This window comes from Betta splendens, chromosome 8, assembly GCF_900634795.4.
Source record: "Betta splendens chromosome 8, fBetSpl5.4, whole genome shotgun sequence".
NCBI classification, from domain to species: Eukaryota; Metazoa; Chordata; class Actinopteri; order Anabantiformes; family Osphronemidae; genus Betta; species Betta splendens.
The window spans coordinates 8767010-8794622 of NC_040888.2; the positions used below are offsets into that span (position 1 = coordinate 8767010).

Genomic DNA, 27613 nt, shown 5'->3' on the forward strand with positions numbered 1-27613 from the left:
CGAGAGAGAGAGAGAGCGAGCGAGGGGGAGAGAGAGCAGTGAACTGTGAGGCGAACTGTTAGAAACTAGAGGACTGTCTGTCTGTCGGACTGAGAGATTCCTGGTCGCGTCGCCGCAGCCTCTCCCCGCATTTTATGAGAAAGGACGGCAGCTCCAGTCGCTCCACAGAGGTGAGTGTGGCACTTGAACGTCGCTGGATGCGCGCGCGCGCGTGCGCGTGTGCTTTCTGGACGACTAAAGCTCCCTGTCCTCTTGCCACAGCACTAACTGTCCCTGTTGCGAAAGATTATTCTGACAGCGCTTTGTAAACAAACTGCGAGTGCGCCAGCGCTTCGCGGCCGCCGCGCGCGCTCGCCGGCGCGGATGCGCGTGGCGTTGTAACCGCTGGATGCCGATTCTTTATGACTTGTTGCGCCGCTCGTCGCTTGCGCGGACGCGGCTGAATCGACAGGCGCCGGGTCTCGCTGCGCGCGCGAAGCGAACGCATGCGTTATACGTGCGGCCGAGTCTTCGCCTCCTCATCTGGTGTCGCGTCGCTCTCGAGACTCCGGCGTCCGTGCAAAGCGGCTTTGCGCCATGTGACTGTGACATTCCCGCGGCCGCGTTACGTTGCCACGGCGGCGGCGTCCTCCTGGAGATGCCGGGTTTTTCTGGAGGCGCGAGGTGTGAGGGCAGCCCGTGCGAGCGAGCGAGCGCGCGCGCACCCAAATGTGCAGGTGTTGTCCGCAATAAGAGTGAGATGGTCATTGTAACAGGTGTAAGCCGTAAGGAATGAGGTCGTTTCCCTTTGATCTGTAAAAGGAGCGTAACTGTGCGTCACTGTAAAACACATGATTCACTGTTTCTCTGCGTTTTAATACACCAGCGAACGTAAAGGTCAATGCACAGGTGGGTTAGAGCTGAAACGCAGGCACGACCCCGGTGCCTGCGCCCTCACAAGCGTCACTCAAATGTCACTGGCACCGTTTGATGTCTGTGCGTCAGTTTTCACAGTAAACCTGCTTTGACGTCGTGTTGTCGCTGATGAACCTGAAATACCAGTAGTGACTGACTCCCTCCTACGTCTGCCAGAGGTCGGTGTGGAGATTCCCTGCCGCTGCCGCCGCTGCTGCTGTTAGATTGGGAATGCATGTGATAATAACGCTCTCATCCCGCTGCGATAATCCCCCTCACGGCTGCTGCACGGAGCCCGGCGACGATTCTCTCTCTCTCTCTCTCTCTCTCTCTCTCTCTCTCTCTCTCTCTCTCTCCTCTTAGAATAAGTTTGTGTCACTTTCCGTCCCCGTCGCTCCTGCTGTCAAACAGAAACGATACGAGTCATATTCTACGGGAAATAATGGCCATTGCCTTTTGGCATTTAACCGTGCTGGCAAGCCTCATGTTGTCACGCAGACCCCCCCCCCCTCCCTGCCTTGTTTCTGCTTTGCACAGTGCAGGCGAAGGGAGGGTTTTCCCAGTTTGTGGGGTTGCAGTGGGAACACGGCATGCCAGCCAGGCATGAATTGGCTGGCACATGGTGTCCCTGACAGAAAGACCCAGATGTAGGGGGTGGTGTGTGTGTGTGTGTGTGTGTGTGGGGGGGGTACCCAGCGCTCCATCCCACAAACCATGCCATGCTGCGAGCACATGGCACTGTTTGTCACATTTTCCTCCCCTTTAGACTCTCCCCACTCCTGGAAAGTGGACTCCAGAGGGGAAAGAGACACAGTAGCATTGACTCGGCTGGAGGTGAGTCGATCGCTGTGACTCCTCTACGAGTGTCAGAGTTACCGTGTGACTGCGTTTAGATTGAGGCTTCCTGTCGGTCTCAGCGGCAGATGAGGAGATGGACAGATGAAAGAGTTAAGTGGAAGGAGACAAAGCACGTAGTTCTCTGGTAACGCGTCCCAGAGCGTCACCGCGGCTTCTGCTAAAGCGCTTCGGCTCAAAGGAGATGGACGGAGATTAAAAGCGAAAGAGAAAGGGAAACACGTTCGAAGGGAAGTGATCAGGAAGCATGTGGCGACGAGCACCCGAGCCTCCTCCGCCTTTCAGTTGGGCTAACGCTAATCCGCCGGTCACGTGACCCTGAGCTCTTAGCCCCGGTCTGGGTCAGGAGCGCCCTGATCCATCTGTCGAACAGCACCCGCGGGCGCAGACTCGCGTCCCATGAGCGCTTGCTGGTCCAGCGCCTCCCGTCCGGTCTCTCTCCGTGTGGGAGGATCCCAGTCGAGCCCTTCAGACACCGACATGCAGGATACGGCCTTGTGCGGCTATCTCAGTGACAACAAGAACAGATAGACTACTCCACATTTGCATGAAGCCACGAATCAGGAGCTACTATTGGTTTTGTGTGTTCATTTTCTCATGCGCACGACTACAACATGCAGACAGGGCTCTAGTTATGTATATGGATGTACTCTCGGGGACCCCATCCGCTCCAGCCCTGCAGTGTCCGGGCGCCCGATGGCACATAACTCTGACCGGGCTTCAAAGCTCAAGTTTGCGATAATGCGTAGTTAAAATGCAAAATCTCCCCGGGCGCCCGCTGCACGTGGCTCTGGTTTCAATTGTTCCTTTTTTAATGAGAGTTTATTGAAAGCGTGGTTTATTGCGGAGCCCTGGCTTTATCATTCGGCGAGTTACTGATCTATGACGTCTCGATAGTGGTGTTGGAAAGTTAAACTGCACAACCTCTTGTGTGTTTTATTAATGCCCTGGGCCCTGAGTCATGCTTGATCTCTCATGCATGAATTACGTGAACGAATGGCTTCATCTCGACCCTAAAGGCAATTGTATCATGTGAAGTGTTGAGTCTTATAAAAGGGGGACATGCTTTGCTTGTTAAGCTGAGAACATGTGAGTATTGTATTGTGCATTGTATTGTTGGCTGTGCAGTGGTTCTACGACGTGAAGAAGGGAATAAACATCCAGGTGTGTGCTTTATTTGACAATATGCTGTTAGAATGGTTCTGTCCAGGTCCACACACATCCAGACTCGTTTATTTGGCTTCTGTCTGACCAGAGAATGTGCTGCCAGGCTTCGTGAGGCTTCCCTTCGTAGCCGTTTGGAGCTTTCTCCTGCTGCATTCTGTGCCAAGCCAGGAGCGCTCTTTTTCATCGCGAAGTTGTGTAAATAGTCAGTAGCGCAGATTATCCTGCACCTCTTGACCTCCTGTTTATGATGTGTGGTTCTCACTTAGATAAAGAGCCAAGCCTCGTGCACGGTGGCAGGAGAAACACTCGCTAATTGCTCAGATTGTTCGACAGAAGCTTGAAAAGGAGTAAGAAATGTGATGCTATTATTGCCGGTGTGACCTGGAGTAACACCATGGGAAAATATCCCGATGCTGCCAAGTGCAGCGTGTGCACGGCTGCTATTTTACACACAGGCGTGACTGGATTGTGTTGTTTTAGCGCTGCGCACCTCCCGACGATGACCTCCGGTTTGAGGACTCCGTCTGTTTGAGCCCATTTAAATGTGGTGAAAGTATAAATGATCCTAACGTTGCAGCAGTCCTCCTCCTCCTCCTCCCCAGACCTCCTCCGGTCGTGTTCCCACTCACTTGAAGGAGTCGTCCCATCGCGACGGGGCCGCGTAACCTGAGCCGGCTGTAACTGCATCCGCCGGCGCAGGTGTCGGAGAAGCAGCCAGACGACAAAGCCGGGGCGACAAAAAGCTACTTCTGAACGTGCCGATGAGTATGCAAATCAGCACGAAGATGCAATCAACTGCCAGAGAAAAGCGCTTCCTCTTTCTGCGTAGGTGAAGGTCAATACAGGGAAGCATGTGAAGTATGAACCGGGCTCATAGCCTAAATACAGTGGGGAGACACAGAAACCTTTATATGTCATATCCTTTAACAGCCTGTCTCTTAGCGGCGGTGAGGCATGTTTCGGTGAGTCAGTGAAGCTGCAGCGTTTCACTCGGAGCTGAGCGGCGTAGCCTGATCCTGCCCTCTTTTATCTCACTCGATCGTTTTCACACCCCGGCACTTGTCTCCGTAATGAAGTGTCCATTCTGATACGCTCTGTAACCGGAGCCCGATGAAGCCGCGCGCGCCTCCGAAAAGGTAGACGGGGCCGACGGCGGCGGCGGCGGAGGAGGAGGGCGACCCAGGAACTCAGATCCCTATCAGACGTCATGTTTGGGTGACACTTGTCCCGCCTCGGGCGCCACAGCAGCAGCGGGGAGTGAGGCGAACTGGTTGCCGAACCAGAAAACGCACTGTAAAGCGCTCGGCGTCGAATGAGGAGCAGGTGTGCGGCAGGTGACGACGCCGAGGCGTTGGAGCAGGACGTTTCCCAAAGATGCGTCTACAGCTGACTGGCCTCAATAATCGCATATATGATAAACACAATGTAAATATTAGTATTACACTCAGGCTGGTGCGGGGTTGAGTACTAATAATATTATGGCAAACACACTCCTGCTTAATGGTAAATATATTTATGAACTTTGCATTTTTCTGCAAGGCCCTGTGATTAACAGCGCGTCTAAGTCGACTGATGTATTTGATGTGCAGTGCTAAAGGGTTGACAGCGTATCCACCTTTGGTAATAGTAGCTACTAGTATTTAGAATTTTTGGTCTGCTGTTGTCTCTTTCAAACAGCGTTGCGAGAGCTGTTCGCCTTCGTTCTGACGTACAGTAACTAGTGCTGTGTTTAAGCTCATTACAGCAAATCAGACACATTGGAAACATATCTGTGTTTGCAGAGAGCGTGATGTTAAATGAGATGGGCTCTGTGTGTGTGTGTGTGTGTGTGTGTGTGTGTGTGTGTGTGTGTGTGTGTTGGGGGTCAACAGAAACCACTGAGCTCAGCTGTTTATTCTGCTTTCATTCCGGACTCTTGTCTGTGTGAGATGCCCGTGTTTGGATCACCTGTCATTTTTAGGTCTTGGATGTGGCCTCGTGTCTGAGGAAACATGTGTCTGATGAATGTGAGGAGAATTGGATTACAATATAATTCTCATGACATGTATTATAGTTGTTGCTTGCTGTATGTCCCACCCCTCCGAGGTTTGGTCTGGATTAGACCACGATCAGGACCCAATGATCTTTGTATGCATGTTTGCGTGTCATGTGATTTGCATTTCTGCTTTTTTTCACGATGTTGTTCAAGCATCGCTGCAGAGTCGATGCCTCCCTCTCTCTCTCTCCCAATCTTGTCAAGCCACTGGCGCAGCATATTGCGAAGTCAGTGTTTGGATTTGTGAAGCCGCTATCCAGTATTGATTTTGTGGGCTCGTGTGTGCCCACGGCGGTGTCTGTGTAACAAGGCCCTCAAATGAGCCCTGCACGACATCTCCAGCCAATCCCGCGGCTCCAATGTGCTGCTAATGGAAGGTGGCCTTGTTGTTGGCAGACGTACATGTGACAAATGCAAGGATTCACTTCCCTTTTTTTCTACTGCCTTTGTGCAAATGCGCATGTGTTTCTGGCTTCCATCTCTATAATGAAACATTACAGTGGGGAGAAGATATGAATCTAAAGGAGGACTGTCAGGGCAAAGTGTAACTATTCATATGCTGTAGATATAATGTCCCTGTGGAAATGTTTATACGGCGAGTTTAATACACCAATATATAAAACACTTATGGAGGAAACGGTAAGACAGGATTATTAGATTGGTGTAGATGGACCATGTGCAGGAAATGGAAATGACTGGAACTCACGCCACGATTGGGTAAGAGCGGCTTTCGAACTGAACCAGGGGTGATTTTCTCAGAAGCAAAATCTCAGGACCAATCTGTGAATTTGACACAGGAAAAAAACAACAACGAAAAACACCACAGCCAAAAAAAAAAGTCCAAAACAGGCGCAGCTCGCGAAATGTTCTGGGAACTAACTTTCTTCTATGTATACATGAGTTACATGAGTAACAATCAGTCCAGGGCGACAGTCACAAAACAGTTTATGAATTTCCCCATATCCTTTAATAAAAAAGGTTGCCCTGCTCTCCCTGCAGCCCCGTGCATCCGCTTTAAGATAATTCAGTACATCAGTCTCAGTCCACCACCATCACCATCAGCCACTACGTCACCCTCATTCAACCTGCTTTTTATATATATATATAGATATATATATATATATAGAAAGAGTGTATATATACGGTGAAGGGGGAGGGAATGAAAATGGTCGGACGATAGCGAGGTATGGATTTCCACATGAATTTGCATTTAGAATTCAGGGAAAGCAGGTTGAATGAGGGTGACGTAGTAGCTGCGGGCCTCTGTTTTACTTCTATGTCCACGCTCAGCTTATCCAGATTATCCCTGTGCCAGCACCGTAATCACTCAGAGGCTGCCATGCATGCAGCGCCATAAGGTTCATGCCTTTGTTTGTCTTGTTTAATGTGGCTGAGATGAGAGCTCTCCAGCTCTGGGGAAGGTGGCGGGTCTGGAGCGGCCTGCCGCCCGGGTCACAGGTGTTACGAGCCCTTCGGATGTGGAACGCTAAAGTAACTTTCAGGTGATTTTTAGATCAGACTGCGTCACGCTTCCCACCTGGTGAGGAAATAAATGCAGGCATTATGTCCCTGAACGTTGCACAAAGGCAGTGCAGCCAAAGACGTGCGATAATAAGCCCCAGCCTTGAGTTGAGTTTGGTGTCATGATCAAACTGAAAGTAAGTGCTTGTGCAACACACGGTGGCTAATCAGTAATTTAAATGAATTTTAGACCTATCCAGCCGTTTGCTTTGTAAAGATGACTCAGTCACAGCGTGACTTGTATGTGGTTCTACAAGTTAAAATGGGGATTTCTTTATAAATGCCTGTGAAGGAAATGAAAGTAAAATTGACACAAGTTTGCTGGGTGCTACAGAAAGACTTGACTCATTTCCCCACAGTAACCAAAAGTAATTAGAAGACACTGCTGCAGTCTACAGCCATGTTAAACCCAGGTAACGCTTGAAACCAGCAACGTGCCGGTGTTTGGGGTGAAGGTGTAGTTGACCTTTACTGAGAGTACTGAGCTGGCCATGAAAGGGAGGGGCTGGGTAAGGGGAGTACGAGCACCGTGTGGGGGTGGGGGTGTGGGTGTGTGTGTGTGTGGGGGGGGGGGGGGGGGGGGGGGGGGGGGGGGGGGGACACTGCAGCTATCTGACCTCTTGACACATGACAGGCTGCAAAGATGAAAGAGCTCATCTCCCCAATGTCTGGATGAAAACAGGAGTGTGTGTGTGTGGGGGGGGATGAGAGGCCACCAAAGTGAATGTGTAAACATGCAACACGAAGATGTAAAAGGCAAATCTGATTTGACAAATCATTTTTTCCGTACACCGCAGCTCAGGTGCTTCCACTCTGGGGGCCTTTGATGTTGTTAAACCCGTTTGAAGATGTTGAAACAATACATAGCCCATATTTGCCTCTCAGTCCTCCTCCCCCCTTCCACAAACACGCCGGCCGTACTGTACATACAGTACATGCCCCCCCCCCCCACCGGTTTCTCCAGCGTGCACACCTGTCAGAGGGGTTCAGGGGTTAATCCGGTCAGGACGCCGCAATGCAAATGAATTATGCGTCGTTTCCCACAGGATCATGCACGTTAGCGCGTTAAAGCATCGATTCCTCCATTCCTCCTGCCAGCTCCTCGCCCAGCGGGACGGCCGAGCCCACGCCAGCCAGGGGCACGCGGCGGGATCCTCCTACCAGCGGCTGACGGGCCCGACGGCCGCCGACGTTACCTGCGAGGGCAGCCGGAGCGATGTGTGCGATTAATGCATGGATGGAGGGGGACGGGCAATTAGCAGTGTTTTGTTAGCTGGGAGATGAATAACAGCGTGCTGTTGGTCCCGCGGACGACGCTGACAGGATCCCATCTGTGTGGGGAGTGTTTTTCTTTACTTCCACCGCAGGACGGGAAAAATCTCGGTCTGAGTGTTTGCTCCGGGCTCTTTCTTTGGCCTCCGCCGAGTCTTGAGTGAAGCTCGGCCAAGTAACACTGAGCGTCGCAAACAGGGAAATGCGAATGCTGCGACGGGTTTCGATGAGAAGCACAGGCTTAAGTCGTTGTGCTCAAAGATCGAACCTGACCAATGACAGCTCCTCAAACCCATCAAGGCAGGTTGTTATGTGATGAAGTTAAATACCCTCAGTCCCACCCATAAAGGTTTGTGTCTCAGTCGTTGCTTAAAAGCCTAATCCAGTAATTCTAAAATGCTGTTTTCCATTTCCCCTCCCGGGCTTCACCTCAGAGTTTAATTTCCTCCCATGTCCTGCGATCAGACAGTAGTTTCCGAAAATCCACTCTGTGCAGCCGGTGCTGGGGGTGGGGGTGGGGGTTTTGGTAGTACTGTAGGACCTTCTTGTTTGCCTTAGCACAAGAATATGTAAACAACAGCCTCATCTGGGGCCTCAGCTCAACCCTTGGTCCACCGTCCCCTGGGACCTCCTCCTCCACGTCCTGTCTGGGGCATCCCCGGCCCCAGAGTTGTGTGATGTTTGTTCACTCGTCAGGTGGCATTTAATTAAGATGCTGTTTGGGAAGACGGCGTGACTGATGCAGGAAGGGAGAAGGCGGGGGTTTACTGGCGTGAGAACTCAAATGAGTGAAGCGATAACTATTAGAAAATCAATACACCTTCATTGATTATGTCATCATTGAATGATATTATAATTTTCCGTGTCTCACTTCTTTGCTGGGTTAATCATATGCAGCTGTGTCAGATTATTGTATGAGCATGACCTGGTGGAGAAGTGAACAGCAGACTGTGAGTCAGTTTAACGCTGTTTGTGCGGTGGTTAAGTGATTTACCAACATTTCTGCTGGTCGAGATCTATGTAATGCGGACAACCGTGAATAAGGAATTGCACATGTTTCTGCTACACACAACCACAAATGTCAACATGTGACGTCCTGTTACACTTCTGTTATCGCATGAATCACATCGGCCGTTGCTGTCACATGCGTGTGTTTTCCTCTGATCTGTGTGAGCTGAGCCGGACTGAAGTAGAGGTCTGGCCCGGTCCGTCCAGGTCCCAGTAACTCGGCCCGGGAACAAGAGAACCCCTTTGGCGACCCCCGATTCCCAACAATAGCTCGTGTGCTGATGCTCTGCTGCACAGAGGGAAGAAAATAGAAGTGTTTACGTGGAGCGTCCATTACATCCAAGCACCGATTCTCCGGGGATTTAATTAAACAAATGTAATAATGGCCAGTTCAACAAGTTTACACCTTGTCCAGCCTTTGTTTGTAGCAGTCAGAGGAAATGGCAAAGCAGCCGAAGCCCCATAACCACATTTCTGTGTGAAAACCCTTTCTTCAGCCTGGAATCGCAACAATGGTCCAACATGTGAACTCATCTGTCTGTGGCTGTTTTCCCATGGCTGTATGTGGGTCAAGCCACTTTGTGCATGATTATTTTGGAGTACTTTCTCTTCTTTGTGAGCCTAACGCTCCCTGCAGTTCATCATCTCAGGCGTATTCAACATAGCCAAAAAAAACAACAACAAACATAATCACCTATAGGGTTTAGCAGAAGCAGATGCAGATGGTGTGCAGATAATAGTAAATGGTCAATAAACAATTGAAACTCTAGTAGTTTAGAACGTGTCCAGATCAGCTTCCTGTGAGTGAACGAACATCCTGCAGCGGTGGTTTCGCTCTCACAGTGACAGGCCGCTGAATGACTGTCTGGCCGCTCATGTCCCGGGCCGTTCGCCGGCGCTCGGTGCTTTTCTGACTTCAGGCGTCAAACTCCAAACGTGGCGCTCCTCCAGCGGGCTGGCGCGTCTGCTGCCACATAAGCTGCAGGCCGCGTCCGCATTTAACGCACCCTCTGGGCCCCAGGTTACATAATGTCACCCGCTGGTTCTCTGCAGTTGACACCAGCACACATGGGTGCACACATGTACACATTAGCCAATATCAGCAGAGATGCATACTGTAGTGTAATCATACATAAGCATGGAGGCGTGAGGCCGAATTCTGGAAAGAAAAGGGAAGCTCAGTGTTGAAAGGCAGACACGGATTCCACAAGGACAGTTTGTGCTTGATGTTAAGCAGGATTTGTGATTATTTAGCTTTTTTTTTCATCTAATAGTTTTTGAAATATTGAAGATGTCTGAGCTCTTCTATCTCATATGCAGTAATTTTCCAATATGTGCTGAGATTAAATCATAAATAAAATAATTAAATTAATATATAATCCTAAAATAATGTATAATATCTGACTAACATCATAATCGAATGCAATGTCAGGTGTTGGGAAGGTAAAAGGCCTTTAAACACAGCCATTGCAGTGTCTCTGCCGGTAATTATACTGCAGCGTAAACGTTGTGGAGAAGGAGGCGACGACTTAACAGCTGCTACGTCAGCTGTTTGCAGCCTGTCAACATGTGTCGGTATGGTAAACAAATGCCCAGACGAACACAAACACCGGTGCAGGCGTCGTTATCGCACAGAGGTTTGAAATAGTTTGTGCATTGTAGCAGAATCTTTTGCTGTAGAGGCCGGTCTGCAGGGCTGGAGAGTGGGAGCTGGGGGAGTGGGCCGGATCGCCGGCCCGGCTGAGGATTCTGGGGCAGGGGGTTCAAAGGTCAGCGGGCCAGCCGAGCATAATGAGGTCACGCTGCCAGGGACACGGAGTACCTCAGATTTGCAGGAGGACTTTATTTCCTCCCTGTAAAGCACTGAGTCACACTACGTCTGCATGTCTAGCCACATTATGACTCTATGACGTTCTAAAAGAAATGAAATAGTAACAAAAGCCCAAAATGTGAGTGTTAAAATATTTCTGCACATTATCATATACGTTTTTCGGTTATTGAACCCACGCCTTCTCGAAGCAGCGATCACAATGCACTGAACAGACACTGCAGCCTGTGCCTTCTAGGTCAGCTCCTTTAAATAGTCTGCTGGTGGAGGTTGCAAAAGGCCACCATTGCCACATGTCATCACTACTGAAATAAGGCATCTCTGTTACCAAAACAAGTTTCATCAAACGCACTTCTGCATCATGTTGCACAAAGGGATTAAGCGATTACCTTGCAACATGCGGCGGCCGCGTCCGTCCGTCCATCCGGCCGGCCGGGCGACTTCACCTGCAGTGTGTTTTGACGTCCCGATCGATCCCACTTGGTTCTGCCCACTCACTGCTCCCGGTCCTCGCGCAGAAATAACAGATTGCCGGCGTCTGGCGTTTCATCAGCGGGCGCGGCGTGCAGGCAGCGCTGACGCAGCGGGAATCGGCCGTTTTTATGGTGTTTGCTTGTGAGCTTCCTCCAGTTTCTAAGCGCATCGATCAGGCGGATATGTTTTTTTTTTTTTTTTTTTTTTTTTTTATTTTGGTGCATTTGTGTCGCACCTCCTGTAGAAATGTGGAACCCAACATTGGACTGAAAAAGAAATACAGGAACAATAAAACGCGAGGCAGAGTTTATTTGTAGAAAATAAACTAAAATCTGTGAATTAGCATTTTATGCTATAAAGAAGGTGGTGGAGACTCTAAAAGCATAAATCTGCTCCTCGGTGACTTTGTGGACACATGTTGCCCTCAGCTCGTCAGGTGATGTGTTGCAGCGCTTCCTCGCGGCACCGACCCAACGGCCCCCTGCCGCCACACTGCTGCGCGGCGCTCACATTCTCCTTTTCCCAGTAGCGGGTCATCATCGCAGCCAGCAAACACTGCAGCGCCGCGGGTGCCGGGGCCGCCTGAGGTCATGTGTAGGTTGGTCCCGCAGCTTTACACAATGCTGCGAGTCTGTTTGTGTGTCCGCGGGAGGCCGCAGTTCACAGCAAGACTGGAACAGTGGCTGCTCTTATACGTCACAGACTGGTCCGTGTCGTGTCTTGGTTCCTGATCTTTCTAGTAGCAGCAATGATTGTAGAAAACGGACCGTTTGAGCCGCTTCCCTTAAAAGAATGATGATTTACCTCTTCATACTGTCGCTATTGTTTTTACTTCTTTACCTTGTTTTAACTTGTTAGGCCGAGTTCTCCATCCCAAACCTCTGCGTATGCATAAGGACAATGAACCTTCTGATTCACGTTCTTATTGCAGTTATGGAAAATTGGAAAGATGTGAGCTACTTGTTGAAAATGTCCGCCACGCGTTCACAAGAACAGGGAGGAAAATGCACTCGCGTGTAACTTGCACCTGATTTGAGGCAGCGCCATATTAATCAGTCAGTCTTCTTTCCAAAACCCTTTAAAACCAGCCAGATTCTGAAAGACAGAGAAAATGGCAGCGGGCTCTTTGTCAGCAGAAAACAACTGATGAGAAGACGGCTGCACCGAGATAGACGTGCTGTAGGTTGATGCTATCAGACGAGAACGTGCCAGCTGCTGTCTTCTCGCCAGACGTTCGTGTCTGGCACCCGGTCTACTCGCCTCTCCTCACGTCTACTCACGCATTCAGAGATGACAGGTGAAGGATCACTGCATGTGAATATGTTGGTCTTAGGACCCAACACCTCTCAGTGGTCTTTGTTTTTGCATGGGAAAAGGGAGCAGAAGTCTGATGAAAGAGCCTGAAAGGCAGAGATGTGCAGCTTTTAGCCTGTAATGCGATTTCCCCATCACATCATCAATTACTCCCCGTTCTGGTGCTAATTTCATCCAGTGAGTCAGCGCTAATTCGAGGTTTTTCCACATTCGGATGTCAGGCGGCGGTGTCAACACGTGCACGCTCGGGCGCACGCGCGTCACAAGTCCCCCCGTTGTTTCCCTCTGTCATCCTTCAATGCTGTTTGTTCAACGTGAACCAGCGGTCACATTTCGCCGACCGCCAGATCAGCTCGTTTTGTGATTTATTTCTTTTTTGTCCTCACCGACGGAGCGGTTCAGTGGCGTCTGGGTGGGCACGTTCCTCAGATCCACAGCAGCGGTTGCGTCGCCGAAAAGCGCGGACTTTGGCCCACCTGTGTTTGCACGGACGGCTCTGTCAATCTGTCCTGTGATGTAATGCCCCCCCCCCCTGCTGATTTTTGCTGCTTGAAGGTGCGTTTCTCACCTGTAGTCGACTCGGTCAAACAGCCTTTAAGGGCTCTGCCTCCTTTGGTGGTCACTGGAGCGGACACAGTTGGGAGTCAGTGACGGGCTAAATTTTACACCCTACAGTTATATGCCGGGATGTTATTTATAACACTGGGGGTGGGGGGTGATAACACATAGCCTCTGTCATGGAGCAGCTGGACCCAGGGAGCGACAGAAGGGCAGGCAGCGGTGGAGAGGGGGTATTTTAGGCCTCCTTTGTTCTTACAAGACAAGGTTATGTCATAATTAGCAAAAGGTTATTTGTATTTGTATTGTTTGCAAGAAAGAACCTTGAATGTGACGCAGTTTATTTCACACATGCACAAACTGCTAAAAGCATATTCCCATCAGAAACAATTTGAAGCCTAGCTCATGTTTCCAGTTACTATAAAGATGCTCCACACGCCATGTGTCATGTTTCAGAAGGCTGTGGTTTCCCGGGTCCGATCAGAGTAGGCAGTGATGTTAAGGATGAGCACTTTAAACCAAACCCGGGCCTTTGTTTGTGCCCTTTCGATTCCGCCGTCGACGCTGCTTTGGTGCAAAGGAGGGAGGCGAGGCGGCTTTGAAGGGTGGGTGGCACCTCAGTTTCCTAACAGGAAGCGCTTACGTTGACGAACAGCAGATTTTTCCCTCGGAGGAAGGAGTGGGTGCCGCGGCCTCGCGCTCGGCCGGGGTCTGTCGGGAGCAGAGCCGCGTGAACGCGTGGGGAGCCGAGATGAGATCGGCTCACGCCGCCGCCGCCGCCGCCGCCGTTCTGAACGCACTCATGAATCAACTCCGGCAGCGCAGCCTTGGCGAAGCAACGCGTCGACTTCTCCCGGTGCAGAGTGGGAGGACTTTCTCTTCGCTTTCCATCGAGAGCAGATTGACTCACAGACGCGCGCGCTCGCCTTCCATGTGCTGCAGGAACGGATGAGTGTGAACGATGAGCGTGTGACTGGAAATGTGTGTGTTCCGCCCTCTGTCCGGCCGGGTCGCCCTCCCCTCCCAAATCACAACGTCCAACCTCTGGTTCCATGTGGTGATTTTCATGAAAGCCAAATAATTAGTGGGCCGGTGTGAGGAACCCTGTCCAGCGCTGGTGATTTGTTTGTGTTTAGTAGTTGTGTAATACTAGCTGGAACCCATATTCCTGTTTCTTTTCTTTTTTCTTTTTTCAGTCCAGCTGTTTTTAACTCGTAAATATGCCACAGTTCAGCACAGTGAGAGAAGTCGAAGCCCAGTCCAGTTATTCCTTTGCATCTCCGCCAATGTTGAGCAAAGGGTCTGAGGAAAAACGAGCTTCTGCTTTAAGTTGGTGTGAAGCTGTGGTGCAGTACAACATACACTGTCTGAGAGAGGAGTCAGACGTCGAACTGGCAATTCGTGAGTTGAGTGTTGAATTGGATTTGTTGCATTTTTGTGCATCTTAAGAGAGAGAATGAGCCAGACATAAGAGAATGTATTGGCACTGGAGTGAGCAGTAAATCCAAACTGGACAACAAAGAGTACGAGTGTGAGAAGAGCTTTGAAAGCGGAGCCAAGGTTTTTTTTTTTTCTCCGTCTTTCGGAGGAGAATGAATAAAGATGAAAACGGAGCCGCGAGGGGTCAGTCGAGGTAAAAGCCGAGCGCATTTTGGAGTCACAGAATCACAGTGTTTGACTTCCAGAGACACTTGGAAGATGAGATGATGCACTCTTATGTGTCAGAAGACCCCCCCTCCCACACACACACACACACACACACAGTAGCATTACTCCTGCATTAATCCTGAAAGCTGAGCAAATACAATCTGTAATTGGAGGAGAAGCACATTAGTGAGCATTAATATGAGGCTCATACTGAGCCGCCATAAACATCTGTGATAATTGCCTCAGTAAAAGTCTCCAGTGAGTGTGGCCCAGCACTTCTGGCTCCTCGGCTGCTCCGATGATTCATACGTGTTTACTGTTACTGTTGCCGTCGTCTCCTGCTAAAACACCGGTCGTGGGGAAATATTTCTCAACGAGATTTGCCGCCGCGCCGAACGGGCGTCTGATTCCATTTCCAGCCCAGGGGCCGCCGTTCGTTTGGTAGGTGATGATCTACGGGCAGGAAAAATGCGAAGAAGGCGAGAACCAGAGAAGAAGAACGGAGCTGAGGAAGACGGGTCCACGCAGTAAAACACATATTTGATGTTCTCGCATATTTTGTCTGGCTGTTCCTGCCAGCATGTGTGCTCCTGATGTTCCGCGTCCTCAGACTCCGGCCAGGAACAAGAAGTGTCAGTCAAGAGGAACTTCAGAAGAAGAAGAGTTTCTATAACAAGTCAGATTTTTGTGATATTCGTGCTCATGTCTGCTAAACGTTTGATCAGTTCCACTCCTTCCTTCAGGTTCACATGTTTCAAGCTCTCGGTTCGGTTGTTGTCTGCGACTGGAAACGAATCTGACCCGTCTCGTAATCACGTTATCATTATAAAAGACAGTGGGCATAAAGACAAATCTGTTCAGTGGACTTTCCCTTTCGGCCTCTCTCGTTTTTTGCTAATGCTCCGGTCGCTGTGAGAGAGGCAGCTTCCTCAGAAGCACCCGAGGTCGACTTACTTCCTCCTTTTGCTTTCTGTCTCGCTCTCTCTTTCTCTGTGTGTCTCCGGTTGTGGTTCTCCTCTATAGAGTTTCCTGCTGTTACATTGTAACGCAGAGCTGACGGCGAGCGGTAAGTTGGACCTTCATCTTTTTGTTTTTTTTTTAATCTGCTGTCTGTGATACAGTAAAGTTGATGACGTGAGTCACGTAAAAAGCTCATAGAGGTTCATAGCTTTCGCAGCGGAGGAGGGTTGTTTGTGGTGAAACAGCTGCTGGGAAGCATGTCCTTCTCCCGTTAGAGGTGAGAACGGAGGAACCTCGAGGTGCTGACGTTCTGTCCGGTACGAGTCCCGCTGCAAACAGTGGAGATCTCCACCTCCCATCAGCCTCTTTGTGCGTCTGCACCCCAGAGTGATGCAGTCGCGGCACGCCAGGATTTCACGCGCTTCCTGCTGCGTCCCTCGTCCAATCAGCTCTGATGCCCAGATAAAGCGCGCACTGTACAGGCTGATCGTTTAACACCGAAATATCGTCATCCGCCGGCGTTCGATTGATGTTAGTTTTTTGATGAAGTTGTGTTTAATCACTGCTGCTTGTGTCTGCTGCACAAACCTCCACAAATGTGTAATTACGTAAGGATCGTGCAGAGAAATGTTGAGCTTCTCGTGCCTCATTTCTATGACATGTCAAATAAATTAAGTTTTATTTGGGGCTGAGACACCGACGGCCTCCGTTCCCAAGCAGATCGTGAATCACGTTCTGTGCACGTTGTATTTGATCAGTGCAAAGTTCTGTTTACTGTGACAGTTTCCCCTCAAATCACCCGCCAAGTGTGGCCCTGTGATTTCAACACAGTTTACAGAAGGCGTCGTTCGGGGCTCGTGCGTCACAGCTTTCGCTCCATAGATTCATTTATAATGATAGATGCCTGAACGTGACGGTGCTCCCGACTGAAGCCCTGCTGGGAGGTCAAAGGCCAAAGTTCAGCACGTATTCGGAGCGTTATCAGTGGCCGCCCTCGGCGTCATCGGACGGACGACTGAAACTCCCCGGCGCGCGTCACGAGATTTCACTTTGTTGCAGGAAAGTGGCAACATTCACAGCGTCGCGTTCTCGTAAAAGCGACTGACGTCTGGTCTCTGAAGAGGAAATAAAAGTTTATGGCAGAAGGCTAAAGAAACCTCGCCTGCGTTACGCTAGCAGCCGAACTGTGCAGAACCCTTTGCACACATTGTAAATACACTCGTGCTACATATAAAATCCTCCCCTCTGCCTGGTTACGCTGCTGTTTATGGGTCTGAGTCAATTACAAACACAGTGATTATGTACAAATGATGCACACAAAGATGTCAAAGAGAACAATGGATACCACAAGCACCTACAAATACACACGCATACACACGCGCACACACACACACACACACACACACACACACACACACACACACACACACACACACACACGTACACCACAAACTTCCCGCGTACTCATATCACTCGCTCTTTTACTGACAGTGACTGTGCCTCTTTTGAGAATGGGTGTGTGGGCGTGTTGACTGGAAACAGGCGGCAGTGACCCAACGCCGGTCCTCTGGGCTAAGAGCGAGCCCTGACCCCGCGAGAGGAGCCGGCTCCGGCCCCGCGACGTGTTTTGGGTAACGACACACAACCAGCTGAACCGCTGCGGCTCGGAACGGCCGGCGTGGAAGGAAACCAGAGGCGCCTGCGCGCGAATGGGGTCCATTTGGCCCAAAACGAGTGGAAGTCGTCGGCTCATTTCCTTAACAATTAAATACTGTGACTCAGCAGCTGGCAGAGATGTAGCCAGCATTAATATTATATATATTATACAAATCCATATATAATAGAGAAAGGATCCAGTCTCTTTTCTTTTCCTACACGCTGTCACTGTTACGACCCATTGGTTCTAACGCGCGCCTCATCTCCAGGGTGTCGAAAATGGCCGTGTGGATCCAGGCTCAGCAGCTCCAGGGAGACGCTCTGCACCAAATGCAGTCCCTGTACGGTCAGCACTTTCCCATTGAGGTGCGACACTACCTGTCCCACTGGATAGAAGCCCAGCTCTGGTGAGTTCCCGATGAGCGGCCGTCATGTTATGCCGGCATTTGAAGCTGAGCAAATGTTTGTTTTGCAGTGAACACGTTTCCAATGTCCTTTTTTTTTGTCCACATGAGGGCTTATTGATTAACCACCTGTTTGTGTTTACGCTGCCTATGTGTGTGTGTGTGTGTGTATGTGTGTGTCGTTAGGGATGCTGTAGACCTGGAGAACCCACAGGAAGAGTTCAAGGCCAAACGCTTGCTGGACAGTCTGATACAGGAGCTGCAGAACAAGGCCGAGCACCAGGTGGGAGAGGATGGATTCCTCCTCAAAATCAAACTGGGACACTATGCCAGCCAGCTCAAGGTAAGTCTTCGGGGAACGGGCCTGAGGAGCATCACCCGTCCATTCGCAGCCAGCTGGAGCGTACGCATGTAAAATGAGTTCATAGGCTCTGACCCGCTCAGACTGCGACTCCGGTTCACCGCTGTCGCCATAATTCTTAGAAAGAGCTCGCAGTGCAGAAAATGTTTTAAGAACACGTCGTATCCACCGGGAGGAAAACAAGAGGGGCGTCCAAGCGAGAGTCCTGGTCTCCAGCCAGCGCTGCTATTTATGAGCCAGCTCCCTGCTCGCAGATCCATGCTTCTGTTTGTCCTCTCCCCCTCTTGAAAGCAGGCGGAGAGCGAGCGGGGCTCTCTCATTTATATATTTATTCAGCTAATTGTGATCGATTAAACCTGCGACACTGGAGTGAAAAAATAGCGAATGAATGAATGAGTGCTACTGGGTTTTTTTGGACGGGGGGGAAAGAAAGAAAGAAAGATGTTACTTAACAAATCCAATATTACAGTAACACATGCAGCACTCGACTCGGCGCGTGTTAATGAGCCACATGTCGCGCTCTGGAGACGCCTCTCATCAGGGCTCATCAGGCCCCTTTATTAGCTCTTAGTGTGTCTGCCGCGCCGGGGCCCGGGTCCCGCTAAGCGCCGGTGATGGGGCCAAATTAGGGCGCCCCGCGGGCGCTAACTGCTCCTAACGCGGCACATGGTCTCCTTCTGTTGCAGAGCACGTATGACCGCTGTCCTCTGGAGCTGGTGCGCTGCATCAAGCACATCCTCTACACGGAGCAGCGGCTCGTCAGAGACGCCACCAACGTAAGCAATGGAAGTCGGGATATTTTACAGCTTGTAGCAAGTGCCGGGTCATAAGGCCGGCGGTGCGTGAAACATCTGACTCCCAGCAGCTCCTGGGGTGAATTGATTTCCAGTCAAAACACGGCTTTTCTATTAGTGCCGTGCGTGTGTGGACCGATCGAGTCCCATGCTGTGGAGTCCGACCCCCCGGGGGCACGGGAGCGCTCGATCGGCGCTTTAACTGAGCGTGCGGCCTGTCTGAGTGTGATAAGCAAATGCGTCTCCTCCTGGTCGCGTTGCATTAGACGCTTTGGAGTCAGACGTGAATGAACGAATGGTTCTACCACCTGCAGTAGCTCACCTGTGTTCGTGCCTCTCTCTCTCTCTCTCTCTCTCTCTCAATGGAACATTGTGATTGACAGTCGAGCTCCCCGGTGGGCGGGATGATGGACAGCATGTCTCAGAAATACCAGCAGATCAACCAGGCCTTCGAGGAGCTGCGTTTGATGAGCCAGGACACGGAGAACGACCTGCGCAAGCTGCAGCACAACCAGGAGTACTTCATCATCCAGTACCAGGAGAGTCTCCGAATTCAAGGTTAGACCAGCGGTTTAGAGTGTAGAGCTTTAAAAATCTACAATAAATCAGGCTTGAAGGTTTTAAATATGTGACAGTGATCACCTGAGGTTTTGCGAAACTTCATTCACACAGCACATTTTTCATCATCTGCATTAAAGCTGAAGCCGGTCCAACTGAGTAAATGATTGTTACTGCAGGGGGTTCACGCGGTTAGAGATTTTTTTTTTACCTCCCTCCGCCTCTCTAACTTGCCCCCCTCCCTCCCTCACCCATCTGCAGCTCAGCTGAGCAGCCTGGCCACGCTGCCCCCTGCTGACCGGCAGCTCCGGGAGCCCGCCCTGCTCAGCAAACGGGCCACGGTGGAGACGTGGCTGACCCGCGAGGCCAACACACTACAGAAGTACCGACTGGTGAGGCGTCCAGCGCGGGACAGAAGCTTCTATAGCCCACGTCATCACTTCACTGTTTGTGTGTGTGTGTGTGTGTGTGTGTGCATTGTGGCTGTGTCTGCGCGCAGGACCTGGCAGAGAAGCACCAGAAAACACTGCAGCTGCTGAGGAAGCAGCAGACCATCATTCTGGACGACGAGCTGATCCAGTGGAAGAGACGGCAGCAGCTGGCAGGCAACGGGGGCCCGCCGGAGGGGGGCCTGGACATCCTGCAGTCCTGGTGAGCACCTCCCACCGAGATCACAGCCGCCGGACCCTCGCAGAGCAAAGGGTCAAAGGTTTATGAGCTTGCAATCGATTACCACTGGGTTTATTGGCAAAGTCTATCGGAAGGAAATGGGCCCACGTGAACTGAGGCGAAGCTTCAGACAAACACGATCCGTGTGTGTGTGTGTGTGTGTGTGTGTGTGTGTGTGTGTGTGTGTGTGTGCGTGCGTCAGGTGCGAGAAGCTGGCAGAGACCATCTGGCAGAACCGGCAGCAGATCCGGAGAGCGGAGCACCTCAGGCAGCAGCTGCCCATCCCGGGCCCCATCGAGGAGCTCCTCAACGAACTCAACGGCACCATCACGGACATCATCTCGGCGCTGGTGACCAGGTGCGTGCGTCCGGACGCCAGACCGTGGAAGACGAGGCTAATTTTAGGGCGGCGCCGGCCCGAGTGCGTGCGAGCGCGAGTGAGTGGGTGTATTGTGCGTATTGACGCAACGCCCTGCATGAACTCGGTGTCGCCACTGATGCAAACTGATACTATTTACACAACAACTTTTATTATGACCAACACAGCGGGAGAGAGAGAGAGGGGGGCGGGGGCGAACGAGAGATATCATCCATTACTAAATCTATTACCAGAATTGAATTATTCAGTTAAAAAGGATTAAATTTCCCCTTGAATGATTTGAGCCACATGAGCGAAGCTACATCATTTGTGAGGATGCTTCTTTTGCTCCCATGACTTAGTGAGTACAAAGTTACAACTGAGGGGACGATATATCAGGTTTCATAACAGTTGAAAGTTCGAAGTATGCTTGGCTTCTACAGCAGATGTTTCAGCATCTTCATCGTATTATTATTAGTTCTTCTTGATCAGGTTACTTCCCGGTGCGTCGGCCAGATGAATGTTATTAATATAAATACGCTGCTGGTGAATAAATAACAACCATAAATATTTGATTTCATAAAACCTTGAATGCGTACATGGTGTGGGTCCGTGAGTGCGACGCCTCCCTGCGGTGACTGGCATTAACCCGACGCGACGTTTAGCGTCAGCCACGGCTCCGAACCCGGCGGATGCCGCATTAACGAAGCGTGGACGGTGAGACGAGAGCAGGAGGAGGCGACGGAACGGGAAGCTCGGCCGCCGTGCATTACGCCGAGTCCCGAGGGCGCGTCTGCCAGGGTCTTTCAGCCGCCCGGCGGCTCCGCGCGCGGGCCGGTCGACAGTTTCCGACAGCCCCCTCTCACACTTGCCTCGAGGAGTTCCTCTGCGGGGACCCGTAAAATATGGAGAAGCTGTGTGAGTGTCACAGCGATTTGTGATCGGCCACAGACGAGCCTGTGACCAGACAGTAATGCACTGCTATCACGCACAGCACTTCATCTCCTCACCAGCATCCTCCCTTTATACTATTGAACCCCCAGAGTGGTGTTGTCTTCTCAGCATCTCATCGCACCATAAAGGCCTATGTTTGCTTCCTACCTCTGAGCCCTGGAACCCGAAAAGCAGACACACCCTGTTAGAAGAAAGTAATTGTTAACTCTGTTAGTCGACTGCTCGGTGATTAGCTCCATGACCTTCCATTAGAGCTCATGGTTATGAAGGTCGTTTTCAAAGGCTTGTCGGCAGCTCAGTAGAGCTTAAAGGTGGTATGTGCTGCTTTTTTGCCAATCATTGTTATTTTAAATGTCATTTAATAAATTTTTTTATAAATTAGCATGCTTTTGTTTTAGGTTTATATGTGAATCCAAACCAGGTTCCCTGAAATTAAAGTGCTGCTTGTGTTCAGAGTAGGGGTCTGGGAGCCCCTCGGGGCTTCTGGCCTCCAGGCTGATTCTCCTTTTGCCCCCACAGCACCTTCATCATCGAGAAGCAGCCGCCGCAGGTGCTGAAGACCCAAACCAAGTTCGCCGCGACAGTTCGCCTGCTGGTGGGGGGGAAGTTGAACGTGCACATGAACCCACCCCAGGTCAAGGCCACCATCATTAGTGAGCAGCAAGCCAAGGCCCTGCTGAAGAACGAGAACACGAGGAAGTAAGTCTGTGGACCTCTCTTCACCCTTTTACGCAGTGTCTGTCTTCCAGCTTCCATCAGTGGAGGCAGTTTAGAGTTTACTACAGAGGTTACTGGATGACCTCTGACCTGGAGGGTTTCCAGACCTCACCGCAAAGACATGGCTGGAACTTGAACATTGACTCAGAGGAATCTATGATGTGGATGCAGAATCCACATCATAGATTCCTCTATAATTCTGCAGCCCGGGACCACGTTCCTCCTGATTAATAGAATCCTCCCACGACTGTAGATCAGCTGGCGTTTTAAAGGGGCAAGGTCCATTTTGTGCCAAAGCTAAATCATACGCTGCGGTTCTCTCAGGCAGAAGACTTTTTACTTCATGCTTTGCCCTCGCTGCTTTTCCAGCTACTGTCGCATAACTCAGCTTTAACTTTCCCGGCCCGAGAATGCGAGTCCCGGCACCCGAGGGTGTCGCGGCCAGCGGCGCCGCTAATTGACCGGCTCGTTTTTCTGTGTCTCCTCATTCAGCGACAGCAGTGGGGAAATTCTCAACAATAACTGCGTGATGGAGTACCACCAGACTACAGGCACTCTCAGCGCCCACTTCAGAAACATGGTGAGAGGAGTGCGGATCAGCAGCGGGTTGAGAGTCAGTGCAAGATGGAGGACTTTCATCTCCACCGTCCATGTCTTCATTTAAAACAACATCCTCTTAAAGCGTCCATGTATTATTTACAGTAACACGGAGAAAGTGAATTATGCATGCGCGTAATGTATGTGTGATGTATTCAGCCCAACTGTGTCGGCAGCGTCTGAACTCTCGCCGTCTCGTCTCTCGCGCAGTCCTTGAAGCGGATCAAGCGGTCGGACCGGCGCGGGGCGGAGTCCGTCACGGAGGAGAAGTTCACCATCCTCTTCGAGTCCCAGTTCAGCGTCGGCGGGAACGAGCTCGTCTTCCAAGTGAAGGTACGGCGTTGGCGCACGACGACGCTACGCAGCGCGAGTGGCGCTTTGTTTTTAGGCCCCGGAGGCTCCACGGCGGCGCCGGCGCTCACGGCCGCTGCTCTTTGTGTGAACAGACGCTGTCGCTCCCCGTGGTGGTGATCGTCCACGGCAGCCAGGACAACAACGCCACAGCCACCGTGCTGTGGGACAACTCCTTCGCGGAGCCGGTGAGCGTGCGAGCAAACGTTCATCATCATCGCTCAAACACACGTAATCATCCTCGTAGCAGCCCCGGCAGTTTTAAGCCTCGCCGTTGACTCGGCAACGCAATTAATGGTGATTTTTGCCTGTGAAGGCGTTTTTTACTGCTGCGTTTTAGTGCGTTGGCCTTTCGCGCCGACCGCATTCACACAGCTATGCGCATTCCCGTGGACGCTGCGGCCCCAGTCTGACCCCGTGACCTCAGAGCCGCTCCACAGTGTCGCTGGTGGGTCCGAAGCTCAGTCCGCATTTACTGATAATCTGAGTTCAGTTGCCCTGTTCAAATACATTTTATATCCCTCCTAAATCAATACGCAAGGGTTTTTTTCTGCTGCTAATAAGATTTATTGTCCGTTGGGACCTTTTGCAGTTTATGTACCACTGCAGGGTCCAAGTTTCCGTGATGGTCTCCAAAGCTAGTTTAAAAAGTAGAAAATGATGCTGATAAGGTAAAAGTCTCAAACTAAGACTTATGCGAGCGCAGAGAAATGTTCACATATCAGCTTCTGCTCATTCTACACAGAGATGCTCAAACCTCTAAGTGTCAGTGAAGCATTGACTACGTTAAAAGCTGGTTGTGCGCATTTCACCCGTGACTGTTGACGCTCGTCTCCTCTGCGGCTGCAGGGACGGGTGCCTTTCCTTGTGCCAGATAAAGTGCTGTGGCCTCAGCTGTGCGACTCCATCAACATGAAGTACAAGGCCGAGGTGCAGAGCAACCGAGGCCTGTCGGAGGAGAACCTGGTCTTCCTGGCCCAAAAGGCCTTCAGCAGCTCCAGCAACAACCCGGACGACTACCGCAACATGACCATGACCTGGTCCCAGTTCAACAGGGTCAGTCAGCCTCCTCTTACTCACTAATAGGTTTTAATATGCAGAAATATCGTACCGGGCAGGTCTTCATCCTAACGGACCTGTTTGTTCGCCCAGTGAAAGGCTGGAGGCCTTCAGAGCCGCCGGCACATTCCTCACACACGTCCGTCTCATTAAATTACAAGACCATTAAATCCCAGCTGCTTCACGGGCTCGAGTTCGGGCTCGACCCGCGCTCAGGTTGGCGCTGGCTTGTTTTCTTCCTCCTGCCTGGATGCAGCGCATGAACACAACAAGGGGGAGGACGCGTTGTTCTCTGCACCGAGCGTGACGCGGCCCTGTCTTTTAACAGGAGAGCTTGCCGGGGAGAAACTTCACCTTCTGGCAGTGGTTCGACGGCGTGATGGAGCTGACGAAGAAGCACCTGAAGCCGCACTGGAACGACGGGTACGTGTGAGCTAACGGCAGCGAGGAAGAGGAGGAGGGGGAGGAAGAGGAGGCCTCACCCTCTGTCTCTCTCGCTCTCTGACTCTCTTTCTCTCGCTCTCTCTCTCTCTCTCCACATTCAGAGCCATCTTGGGCTTCGTGAACAAGCAGCAGGCTCAGGACATGCTGATGTCCAAACCCAACGGCACCTTCCTTCTGCGCTTCAGTGACTCGGAGATCGGCGGCATCACGATCGCCTGGGTGGCAGAGAATCCCAACAAAGCCGGTATGACGTCAGGCGACTTCGGCAAACGCTAACGGAAATCAGTCGTTTAAAGGTTCAGTGTTTTTGGAGTCTCTGCTGTTTCTGCAGGTGAGAGGATGGTCTGGAACCTCATGCCCTACACAACCAAAGACTTCACCATCCGCTCGCTGGCCGACCGCATCAGCGACCTCAACCACCTGCTGTTCCTCTACCCCGACCGGCCCAAGGACGAGGTCTTCTCCAAGTATTACACCCCGCCGCTCTGTAAGCGTCCTCCCGCTCGGCCCTCGGCCCCGCTCGCGCGCCGCACACGTGATTGTCTCTCGCTCACTCTCTCGCCGGGCGCCTGTTTGTTTTGCAGCCAAAGCGGTGGACGGCTACGTGAAACCACAGATCAAACAAGTCGTGCCTGAGTGAGTCTCCAGCCTCTGTTCAGTTCCTCCTCGCTCGTCCACTCCTGGCCTCTCTCTCTCTCTCTCTCTCTCTACTTTGTCCCTCTCTCCCATCCCCCCTTTTCCCCCTGTGACAACATTTAGAATTAATCAGATATTGGACACTGAATTCAGATCAGCTATTAGTTGGCTGTTACAGTTGGAGGAGGCCAATTATGCCTGGTCGAGGTTCCTGAGTAAGCTTGTCTTCCACTCATCATTAGAGTTAAGCTTGTTAGTTAGCAAACCCCGCTCCCTGCCTCTCTCCGTGGTCGGTTCACCCGCAATACAGGGAACGGCTGTAATGATGCAGAGAGGCCTGGAAAACACGCTGAGGGTAGTTGCTTAGGCAACTGTCGAGCACAGACTGATAGGCTTTTATCTCGGGTTTGTGTGTGTGTGTGTGTGTATGTGTGTGTGTGTGTGTGTGTGTGTGTGTGTGTGCGCGCGCGCGCGTGTGTGTGTAGGTTTGCCACAGCCAATCCCGACCCAACAGGTGGAAACCCGACCTACATGGAGCACGCCTCCCCAGCGCCTGTCAATCATCCCCACAACTACGGCATGTACCCAGCTATGTGAGTGCACATCCGTGTTGTGTGCTCTGTGCGAGTCAGTGTGCGTCAGTGTGTGACCTGTGAGTGTCCGCCAGGAACGACGCCATGCTGGACGCCGACGGCGACTTCGACCTGGACGACACCATGGACGTGGCCCGGCACGTGGAGGAGCTCCTGCGGAGGCCCGTGGAGAGCCAGTGGGGCGGGCAGCAGTCGTGACCCCTGACCTTGTGATGCCTACAGACCCCCCCCACCCACTCGCATTGACATTTCTTATGGTTCGATTCCATTCTCTCGTCAGATAGGTATAATGTGAAACGACGTTGATGACGGTGGTGATTAGTTTTCTCTTCAGCATGAACACATGCATGTCAGTAACACGTCTTAGCTTTTCGTGTCCAGAAGTATTTGTAACAGAGACTAAGTATCACGCAACACCCTCCGATGTTACAGTATTTTAAAGAAGCCGAGGTTCATTGAAAAAAGTGCACGCATTTCCGACAAAAGTAGAGTTTTGCTGCTGCTTTCACCAACGGGATCCGAGTCTCGGCTCTGCGGCGCCAGTTTTCCAATCCACATACACTAACCTGAAGAACGAGCGACCCTATCACTCACCTCTCTGTTGTGATTTGCTCACCAGCTGGAACCCAGGACGGGGGGGGGGGGGTCCTCCCTCGCTTTCACAGGGCTATTTGTCTCGTGTTTATACACAGAAATGCAAATCGGAGCATTTACCCGGCGCTGCCTGCCTGCTTCTCCTCTCAGGTCCCTCGGTTCCCCCTCGTCAGTGCTACCTCGCATTTTCGGTTTTCGGCCATTAGGCGCCATCTTTGCTCCGGGTCACGGCGTTCCTGTCATTTGTTGTATTAAACAGCTGTCGGCGGCACCAGACGCCGCACGGGGCCCTTCTGACACGCGTCTCACCCACGGCATGATCGTGCCACCGGCTCAGTTTGCAGAGCGCCGATATAAATACTGCACGTCCGCTCACGTGAACCTGCGTCTCCGCTTCTGCTTTTTCGTCCCGTCCTGCATCACATGCACGCGAATGGAGATCGCTGATACTTTTACTCCACTGCCTCTTCTCGATACATACACGTGTACAATGCTGAATAGAAACTGTCGTGGACAACAGCCTTGCACCTCAGGAATGAAACGCTTTGCTTAACTGTGGTATAAGCCAAATAATAAATGATCTATGTACACAGAATATGAACTTATTTTCTATGGTACTTCTATTTTATTATTGTTTCTCTGCCACCTCCCCCTGAAACAGTGTAACCTCTGCATGACTACAGTATGTTGAGGCCTCCTCAGACTAAGCAGAGGTCTAGTGTCAACTGAAAGATACTGTACAAGTATAGAATCTGAGAATTTATCATGTACATGTTTGTCCAACAGATATCACAGTATTTAAAATATCCCTGTTTGTTCTTCTCTGTTCTTTTTATTTGTATCTCTTGTTTGGAAATCGCAGCCTACGTGGGCAGTCTCGTGATGAATCCTTACCAATATTCACATTATTTCTGAGCTCTGTTCCGCTGTAGACTGTACATTATTTTGAAGGCGTGGACGACGCCGTGTGCTGTTCATTGTATGTACTATGTTTGTGGTTTTGAGTTTATCACTCGGCTGTTTTCCAAGAGAAACAGCCGTGGAGTTGAAATGAAGAAAATAAAGTTTTATAAATAACTGTAGGAATGCATACGATTTGCTGTCACTACAAAATAAATGCCGTTTTTATTATAAGTGCAGTAACAACTGTGCGTTTAGGGTGTGAGCAACACGCTTGCCTGAATTCAGCCGGTGCAGAGTAGCACCATGCATCATAGACAGTATGAGTTAATAATAGATAGGAAATATTACTTCAACGACACTGACTTCATGTTTGACGTTACGTTATTTGTTCCAGGTAAGGCGCTTTTAAAGGCTAGTTGCTTTAGACTTGAA

General features: G+C 51.0%; 1 protein-coding gene across 1 annotated transcript; it reads left to right on the forward strand.

Moving 5' to 3' along the window:
* On the forward strand, positions 1-27360 carry stat5a (signal transducer and activator of transcription 5a). Its single transcript, XM_029159941.3, has 19 exons — positions 1-170; positions 17459-17596; positions 17780-17936; positions 18641-18730; positions 19132-19306; positions 19568-19698; positions 19806-19957; positions 20178-20333; positions 21807-21986; positions 22497-22584; positions 22812-22934; positions 23048-23140; positions 23802-24008; positions 24340-24434; positions 24557-24699; positions 24787-24942; positions 25040-25091; positions 25577-25684; positions 25759-27360. Exons 2-19 carry the CDS (start codon positions 17469-17471, stop codon positions 25880-25882), a joined length of 2358 nt encoding a protein of 785 aa, XP_029015774.1. The 5' UTR covers positions 1-170; positions 17459-17468; the 3' UTR covers positions 25883-27360.
* Positions 27361-27613: the final 253 nt, after the last annotated feature.